At 40.5% G+C, this 10,395-nt stretch overlaps 1 protein-coding gene across 1 annotated transcript; it reads right to left on the bottom strand.

Annotated features, from left to right (window-relative positions):
* Positions 1–2,538: 2,538 nt before the first annotated feature.
* Positions 2,539–10,388, bottom strand: LOC113763234 (DExH-box ATP-dependent RNA helicase DExH12-like). The gene is given in 5 exon segments (XM_027306986.1): positions 2,539–2,936; positions 3,038–6,246; positions 6,360–6,749; positions 8,533–9,296; positions 9,299–10,388. Coding segments are annotated over 4 exon segments (5,430 nt in total). The 3' UTR covers positions 2,539–2,936; positions 3,038–3,060.
* Positions 10,389–10,395: the final 7 nt, after the last annotated feature.

Here is a 10,395-nt window from a genome sequence, read left to right as displayed (position 1 = left end):
GCATCACAGGAAGAGATGACAACATCTTCTGGATAGGGAACCAAAAAGGGGAGTACACGGTGCAATCAGGGTACATGGCAATTCAGGCTAAGAAAGAACAAGAGGGCAGAGAAAGAGGAGAAGGGATTGAGTCAAGCAACAAACCAAGAAGACATGACATGTGGAGAGTGCTGTGAAGCCTAAGTATCAGTCATAAAATTAAGATATTCATATGGAAAGGCCTGAAAGAAGCAATTCCAATCAAAGAACTAATCTGGAGAAGAATGATGAAAGGAGACCCTATATGTTCAGGTTGTGGGGAGGAGATAGAAACCTTGGAACATTTGTTGCTGAAATGTAAAAGAGCAAAGGAGATCTGGAAAGTTGCCCCAGTACAATGGGATGGGATTCAGGAGTTGACTGGGAATTTCAATAGCTGGTGGGCAGCATTATCCGAAGCAATTCACAGAGCTCAGGGATGGACCATATATCTCTCACAGCATATATTCTTTGGCAAATTTGGAAAAGCAAGAATGACAAAGAGTTCAACAACAAAACACAAGAACCAGTACATGTGGTCAATAAAGTTGAGCTTGCTTGGATGGAGTTCAATGATGGGATCAACAAGGCCAGGAGCTGTAGCATTGTTAAAACAACAGCACCACATCAAATGGAGGAAAAAGAGGTTAGATAAATTCCAGATAGCAGAACAGCAGGAATGCATATCAGAATAGCAACCAAGTGGAACAAGGTATCAAAGTCCATTGGATATGGTATTGTAGCAGCTGACTGTAGGGGGCAGGATGTGTTGGGATGCAAAATGAGGGAAAGAGAAAGCAAAAACCAACTTCAACACGAAGCTGAAGGTGTAAAGCTGGCTTTGATCAAAGCAGCAGAACAAGGTTGGCGACTGGTATGCATTGGAGTTCCTGGTACAGACCTGTTGCAGCAAATTCAAGGGATAAAAACAGTGGATATGTGGCTAGCTACCCCGATAGAGGACATCCGAGTCCTATGTTTTACAAATGCTCCTTTTGCCTAGGAAAATATAAAAGTAGTGATCTGAGTTGTTTGTTTAGCGCTCAAGCATTGAGCAATTATCATGATGTAGAGTGGATTAACCCCAGTCTATTCTGCTAAATGCACAGTGTAAAGCATCGAGCAAGTGCTCGCCTGTATATACTTTTGTTCCAATCAATACAAATACAATCCTATCGTTTCGACAAAAAAAAAAAAAAAAAACTGCACATAGCTTCCCACACAATGTCTCACCATGAGTCATAGGGAATGCATAAAATTACCAGTAACTTTTTAACTTCCTTCGTCATTGGGCGTTTAGTTTGGATTCTTGTGGCATGAAATCCTCGGTTGCTCAATTTATCGGTGGCCAGTCGCACCATGTTTGGATAAAGTATTATTTAAAATATTATTTGTAATAATTATTTCAGTACTTTTGTGATATGATATATGTTAAATAAAAAAGTGGCTGAAAATATAAAAAGATAAATTAAAAAATGTATTTATGATACAAGCGAAATATTATTTGCAAAAGTTTAGCTATCCAAACCTGCTGCATCGCTATAGGGTCCAATATCTCATATGGTTGATTTGCACAGTTTCTACTGTTACCGTCTCTCCCTCTGTACCTTCTTGTTTGTCTTATTTCTTTCCTTCCAAAAGTCTTAGCCCAGATTCTTGCTCCCTTCAATTCTTTAATAACTGCAACTGCCAATCGCACTCTACCTCTTAGTCGCCTCTCTAATGACAACCACCACCAATCTTGACACTTTGCCTAGATGGTTGAAAAGGAGGAAGGAAGAGAATATATAGCCATGGGATTTCTGGGACTTGTTCATAACACTGGTTATTGAAAAAATTTTATGATATAATTTGATAAAAATCACAAGTAGATGTTGTTTTGTTAATAGATTTTCTGTTTGAATATTTTGAGCAATTTATTTCTTAAAGATCTGATACAATTAAATAAAGCATAACTAATACAATTCAAACCTAAAATACCATTGTCAAAACTCGAAGAATGAGAGACTATGTTTTGTTATTGTTAACGATGAATCGTTGTAGTTTTAAAGACGTTTTTCTAAGTTAGAATCTTTTTTTTTTTTTGGTGCTGTCTATATTTGCAGAGTTTGATTTGCACTCCCATTGGGCTTGAGATTATGGAAGATTTGTCGGGAAGAAGAATGGAGGTTTTATATTTTGGCTAGAAAAGTTGAGCTTTGATTAATTCCTAACCCATAACAATACCGAAACGGCTTAGCACTATTAATTGTGAGACTGGCTTGCGACCGTAAGTTGGGCGGGCGACGATTTGAACCCAAACGATGACTTCTTGGGATTCTTAAGTCGACAGGCCATTGATATTAATCCGCGACAACTTCCCAACCATGAGCTTCAAACAATCAGGAAATTTTCTAGCCCATTCCATTTCCATACCATCCTAATAGCAGTCAGGGAAACTGCCACTCGACAAACACATATTGTCAAACCTGAAAAGAAATCATACATTTTATGAAAGATACTTTTGGATTTGTATCCTAATTTCGGCAAAATATTCTGAAAATCAATAACCAAAAAGAGGAGAAATGAGTAGCCGACTGGGATGGCTAAATATTATGTGACTCATGATCTACATATCCAAAAGCAGAAAAAACATTTTGGGGATACAAATGACTATTTCAGTTCAAAGTAGAAAGCTTGAGCTGAAAATCATTAATCTACTGCTACGTAAACTAATTCCCACCAAATTTCACATAACATAATACATGCCAGTTGTAAGAACACTAAGGGAACTTCTCAGTCCACATTCCTTGAATTGTCAAATAACAAACAGAATCTCTGCAAAAAATACCCTCAGCATTTATTTCCCAGGCATTTTGAGCTGAATCTTCTAAGTCAACATCTCAAGATTTGAGCAAAATGAGCAGAAAGACATCGAGCTGCACAAAATAAACAACAAATGTTACAAAGTCAAGAAACACATTCCAGAACCAGAAAATTAAACAAAAGAACCAACATTGCATTTCAGTAAACACACTACCTGTCAACGAGACGATCAGATGGTCACTCTCTTCCGCTATCTTCTTCAGGAGCCGCCTCTTTCACATCAATAGTAAAACTATACTCCTGGTCACATCCCAAATAGGAGTCACTCATGAAATATAGAGTGTAGGTCTTTTTTCCAGCTTCAGCAGAAGCATCAAAATCTAGTCTGACTTTGGACTTCCTCTGAAGGGTAACCCTTTTAATGGCAAGCAATTGGTTGGTTTTAGTGTCACCAACCACAAGCCACCATCCTTCTTCCTTAACTTTGGGATATCTAGGTCCATCAACAGGTCCAACTTCTGTTCTTCCCTCAAGATCTCTTTCAAGAGTTACATGCACACTAATGTTTTCTCCAGCCCTCACATTGTCACTCTCAGGAACATCATATGCTAAATCAATGTTTGGGAAACGGTTACAGAATCGTGCAATATCCATCAACTGCAAGTCAGACATTTGCAAAAGCTCGCGCCTTTCATCGTCCTCCATCTCCACCAAATCAAAAACTGTCTCTATACTCTTTCCAGGGTTCTCTTGGCACTTTTTTGCCAATTCCTTGGTAAAATGTGGGAGTTGGAGGAGCATGGAATCACGCTCCCACATGCCCTGAGTTACCATCTGACTCACTTCCATCGCAAGAAGGGCAAGACTTAACCAACCACTGCTGGAAATTACATCAACCATGGCTTGGAGCAATCTTGAAGCAAAAATAAGCACCTCTCGCTGGTCAGATGCCAAATTCCCACCTAAAAGTTGCCGAGCGAAATGAGCTTGCAGCAAAGCATTGGCCTTCACATGAGGGTCAGTGCATTTTGGGTTATCAAAGGAGAAACGCTGGTGATTAATCAACCTCCTAATCAACTCTTCTTCACCCGGTCTAATGGGAAGTTGTTCATACTCTGAGGCTGAAGCCAAGATATCCAGTAAACCCTTCAATTTGGTTTTGGAGTTCAAAGAAGAACTAAAACGTTCAATTGTTGTATAACTGATATAATAGTAGGATGCTATCATGCCAAGATTTAACGGTGAAAGTAAGAAATCTTCTTCAACAAGAATGCATTTACTTGCTTCAAGATCACTGATTGTGTTCTCAACAAGCTCTGACAGGTGATCAGATAGATGCCTGTGACTAACACCCTGCAAATTATAGTAGTTTGGATTCTGGGTGAGCCTCCTATACATGAATGTCCATGTTAGATAATCCACAGCATCCTGCTTGTTTTGTATGACCTCAGCAACCACCTCAGCATTTAAATTGTCATGCAGATAATGATGCAAATGGCTTTCAACTGGGAATGCTTCATATAGGAACTTCTTGTAGTACTCCTTCCTTGGCGCATGACAGAAGATGACACATTTCCCCGAGTTATCAACAAGGGGTCGACTGGCATGCCCCATCATCTGCAGCAAATCAGTAACAGGGTAGTCACTATGAGCACTTTCTCTGCCATCATAATGTTGTGTTCCCATAATCACCACCAGATGTGCAGACAAGGCCACTCCCCAGCACATTGAACTAGTCATAACACACACTTGAACCCATCCAGTTTCAAAGAGAGTCTTGACTATATCTTGATCAGTACCAGTTAAGCCCTCATGCAAATAACCCACACCATAACGAAGAGTCTCTTTCAACATTGGTTCTTTTATTCTATCAATAAAAGGTTCCAAATCTCCTGCAGACTGTAAAAGGAACATTATTTTGTCTGCGTCCACACTTGCATAGGTCATCAGATCCACAGCAGTCAAGCGGGCATGCTTCCTGGTAGGAACAAACACAATTGCAGGTTTCCCATTTTTGGCATGTTGGACGATAGCAGTATATGTGGGTTTTGTCATGGCCTGCATCCTGGCTTCAAAATTAGCAATGTCAATGCCCTGAATATGAATTTCCAAGGGTACAGGCCTCACACCTGGAGGAAAGTTGAAAAGACCATGAGAGGTAGCTCCAATCCATTCTCCCAAATCTTTGGCATTAGCAAGAGAAGTTGATAAAGCTACAATCCTTATCTTGTTCTCCAGCTGACTTGCAATATATCTCATTCTAGAAACTATAACCTCCAGAATGGGACCACCCTGGCCCCCAATCAAGTGGAGTTCATCAACAATGAAAAGACTAACTTGCTGAACATGCTTTCGCTGTTTCCAACGGCGAGATATAGCATCCCATTTCTCTGGAGTACTAATAATTATCTGACCTCTTTCAAGCAGTTTGATATCTGTTGCTGTCTCACCAGTCAACTCAACCACTTTCATCCCTAGCCCATCTCCAAACTTCCTTTTCCAGTCATTATACCGCTCCTTAGCAAGAGCCTCAATAGGAGCAATGTATACAGCACGCATGACACTTTCAGGACCTTTCTGGTGATTCCTCAATATGGCAAATTCTGCACAAATTGTCTTTCCACTACCAGTGGGTGCAGCAACTAAGACATTGTCATCTGAGTTGTACAGGATAGTGAAAACCTGAGTTTGGACAGGATTAAAATGCTTAAACTCTTGATATAGAGCTTCATAAGATGGATTTCTTAAAGCTGTCACAGGCAAGGGTTGTAAGTCTAATAACTCCGTGGGAGGAGGGTACTTCTCTGGCAGAATCAGATGCCTGAAAGAAACAGGTAAGATAGTCTGCGACCCAAGCCATCTATCTGATACGACACGAATGAAGTACTGGGGAGGCAGTGGTTCATATATTGAGACTGTAAAATCCAGTGTGTGATCCTCATCAATATATTGCTTCTTCAGCAAGAAATATTCATTATGGAGAATATATTCTCCGTCATTATCCTCGACAATTACCCAAAATGGTTCCACAAATCCATGTACTTTGTCATCCCACTGGAAATCTGGTGTAATAGTGAGTTCAACCCTCAGAACAGAACGAGTGATCGGTTGGACATGAGCAGCCAAGTTAAGCTTTGGGAATTGATGAATCAACTTGTGCAGAGTTCTCCCCATCTTAGGGAAACGGATGAGTTCTCCTATCTCCTGCGAGGAGAGGTCATAGTACCTTTCCCAAGCCAGATCTTTCTTCTCCAACTTCATCAAAATTTCATTTGGAATCCCATGAAATTGACGGAGTGGTGTCTGGACACTCCATATTCGCTTGTTAATCATTTTGCACCACTTCAATGCCTTTTCAGTTAATTGGGCCCATCCTCTCTTCAAAACAATCTCAAATAATGCTCGCATAAGACGCCCTGCACTCTGCAACAAGAATATAGCAATTTTAAACAAACGGAAGACCCATTCATACAGCCATAACAAATATAAATTTCAGAAGACAATGAGCAAACTCAGATAGAGCAACAATAACAAACCTGGGTAATGAACACCATGTCAGATGTCAAAGAGAGACCTTCAAGCTTCAGTTGAGAAATATATGCCTGTAGAAGAACATTGATCTTGGCACTAGGCTCTTCCAGACTTTCTTTGATAGGGATAGGGACACGTTCCAGAAGCTTTGCCAATTCCATCTTTTCATCTTGTCTCACTGTCACATACTTGAATTCTTCACTAAGGGAGAAAAGACGACATAGCTCAATGTCCCCCATTGTTGGCTTCAAGTGCTCATTATATGTAGAAATCGTTCCATGAGTTATATAGTAATAGCTGGCAATGCGTCCCAAGTCAGTGACCTGGAAATATCCACTTTTCCTGTCATATTTCACCAGGTTATTCTTGTCCAATAATGTTGCTGCTGAATGAACCTGCGGCATGAGAACAAAGTCATGGAATCAGACATGCAAGTGACACTCAAGAACAGATAATGTTACAAGCATTCCAGATGTAGTCATGGTTTGAATATAGGATACCATCAACTGGCAGCTAACAACATGATACATTCCAAGGGCAGAGAAATACTATTTCAAAAACAGTGATCAAACGCATGAAAAGATAAATGAAAATTCTAACTCATCAAGTAGGAAAACAACATAATGACAATTATTGCACCATAGAAGTACAAGGCATCATCCACAAGAAAAGATGCAACGAGAAAGACACATTAGAATCAACCCAATAATGGCATAGAGTTTCTTGCGCCTAATCTAAGGGTTTCAAGGGTCAAATCAAAGAAAAACCAGTCAATAGAATTTTCATGACCTATATACTACCATTAAATTAAATTAGTAATCTGATGGTGACAGAGCCACCACCCCCCCCCCCCCCTCAAAAACAAACAAACAAACAAAAAAAAAGGAGGTCCGAGAAAGTCTGTTTGATCCACCGCCCATTGAATGCCATCCCTTCCCATCCCAAAATTCCAGGTCTTGTGGAAAAAATAAAGAAAAGCTACTTCATTAAAAGTGCACATATGTCTTAATCAAGCCAGCGAGTCATAAAACAAAATAGAAACCTCGCAAAGCAAATAGAATATAACTCAAGTAAAAAATATGGAAAAGATATAATGTTGAGCCATTCACATACCAACATTGTATTTGCAACCTCCCTTCGTAGAAGGGAGCTTAAACTTTAAACGTGTCTATCTTACAAAATCAAAAAAAGAAAGTCGATCAAAGTTAACTACCGCAGCAGCTTATCATTCCAGGTCTATTAACCAATCCTGATCTTTGATCCAACCAACAAGAATTCTATGCTTTCCTTCCAGTTTTCAAGTTTTCAAGCCCCTGACTCATCTATAGCTTTGGCATAAATGTACAATAAAAGATGGGGATTGTTTTATTTTAACTCTCATACTGGAAAATTTTCTAATAGGCCACAAGATCAAGGCAAAAGCAACAGCAAAACTCAGGGTTTTTTTTTTTTGGCTTTTCGGGGTGTGTGTGTGTTGTTAACAAAAAGCAGAGTTCATGAGAGTAAACTGGGTGTGAGAGGATAAATCTGATCTCAGACTGTATCTCTACTTACCACCTGGGTCCATAATGAACTTAACCTATCCCTAGCCATAACGGTGAAAAACTATAACGTGTGATCTCGTGAATTCAGGATTTGCAAATCTATAAGAGACCAAAAAAGACAGAGAGCAAGAAGAGACACAGAGGCAACAAGAAGGACGAGGAATGGGGCTAACAGTGCAGCAAAAAAAGTGAAGAACCTGAAAGTTTTTTCCCCCTTTGAAATACATCATAAATTAAACCTTAATATTGGCTATATTCTGACTCGATACTTGGTCTATTCTACCATATTAAAGGATCCAAAGTACTATTGCTGGAGCCAAAATCACTAGTAAGCGAAAAGAAACACAAGTCCCCTACACAATCACATGGCATGTATATGTTGCAACTAACAAATGATGATATCAGAATTGGCACACATTGGTGATTTGCATGAGAAGTCAACACTTTTCCATTTCCAAAAAAGTGCAGAATCAGCTTGAGACAACATTCAGCTCCACACAAACAGGCTCTAACAGCTATTTAAGGTAATTCAACCAAATTTTTGGGGGGCTGTGGAAAGAGAGGAGGGGAGAGATACTATGATGTGCACCAAATCAGATGAATGAAGAGACAAGGTATATTGCAGAATTCTTACCAGATCAGCTCTCCTTTCCTGCAACATATTATCTGAAGCAAGGGCATCAGCAGCTAAACTATAAACGGTAGGATTCCGAACCATGCGAACATAAAGATAAGTATAACCGAGCCAAAGGCAAGCTTCTTTAGCATTCTGAACGCTTCCAAGAACAATTTCCGCATTCAACTGATCAGCCAGCTTCGATACAAACTGACTTTCAATGGGAAGCTGCTGATTCATCAGAGAGAGATAATACTGTAGCTCGCTGTGTCCAGTAATAATAATTCCTTCACCATAAGTGTCAAATTGAGGCCTTCCAGCACGACCAAGCATCTGCATAACATCAAGGGGGCTTAGTTCAGTCCATGCTCCCTTTTCAGGATTGTATATCTGGGTACCTTTGATAATCACAGTGTGTGCTGGTAAATTGACACCCCAAGCTAAAGTAGCCGTGGAAACCAACACTTGTGCATGCCCATCTGAGAAAAGATCCTCAACAATTTGACGATCAGCTCTAACCATCCCAGCATGATGAATTGCAAAACCATAGGGTAGCAAGTCCTTGAGATCATTGCTCTTTACAAGCTCAGTGTGACTCTGAAGAATTTCACGGCTTGCACTGTCCTCTTTTAAGAACTTACCAAGAGTATCATTGGCAAGTGCAGCATCACGTATTGCACGAGCTGTCTTCGCAGTTTCTTTCCTGGAGTGCACGAAAATAAGCACCTGATGCTTTCCTGCCACACTGATTACTTTCTCATAGCACACGTCATTCATCAACTGAATCTCTGCAGAGGCTTCTTTACCGAGATTCCTACATACTGTTGAGCTAGAGGCACAGGTCTATAGCTATTGTCAAAGTGAAAGAGACCTTTCTTCACATCAACACGCAGGAACAAAGCTACATCTTCATAGTTTGGAAGTGTAGCAGACAAGCCCACCAACCGTATGTGCTCTTTAGTGGTCTCAATTTGCCTTACAGTTCTTGCTACGATGCTCTCCAGCACGGGACCCCGGTTATCATGCAACAGATGTATCTCATCAATGATGAGCAGCTTTACCATCTGAGTGTAGGTACGATCACCAGATTTCCTGGTTATTATATCCCACTTCTCTGGGGTTGTAACAATGATCTGAGTCTCTTCAATCTGTTGACGGGTCAGTGTCTGGTCTCCGCTCAGCTCTTTCACCTTGACATCATAATCCTGGAGACGATTAGAGAGGTTACCAACTACTTCAGCAACCAGTGCCTTCATTGGAGCCACATAAACAATTTTGTAATTGTCATGGTTAAAAGACCCATCTTCATTTCTGTTCAAAGCAAGCTGCTGAAGGATGGTAAGCATAGCAACATTGGTTTTCCCTGCACCTGTGGGAGCACATAATAGAATATTATCTGCACCAAAAAGTGCTGTCTCATAAACTTTACTTTGAACCCTGTTTAATTGGGTCATTCCTTTGAAAGCCGGCTGTGCCCAGTCAGGCATGGAAGAGATCTTTACTAGTTCTTCACCAGGTCCTAATGGTTTCGGCTTTAATGCTGGTACATGAACTTCTTCGTATCCCTTTTTCTGATTCCTAAAAGAACCTTCTGGAAGCTCACACCTTTTGTTGGCCATCAAGAGACCTCCCTGGTTAAATGCAAGGCTGTCAAGATCAATTAATTGACGTTGCCCTGACAGCCAACCACCATCAGCATCTCTATCGCCTTGCCCCCTTCTTTCTCGTTGCCCATCTCCTCCAGTTTCATCCTTCAAACGGCGAGCCTCTTCTCTAATGCTCTTCTCCAAGTTCTTCTGCCTCTCTTTTGCAGTTGCCCTGGTGGCATACAACTGTTCCAGAATTGCAGCATGATCTGGCCCCTGCACCATCATCTCCTCT

This window comes from Coffea eugenioides, chromosome 2 (genome assembly GCF_003713205.1).
Source record: "Coffea eugenioides isolate CCC68of chromosome 2, Ceug_1.0, whole genome shotgun sequence".
NCBI classification, from domain to species: domain Eukaryota; kingdom Viridiplantae; phylum Streptophyta; class Magnoliopsida; order Gentianales; family Rubiaceae; genus Coffea; species Coffea eugenioides.
This window is presented reverse-complemented; position numbering and strand designations above follow the sequence as displayed.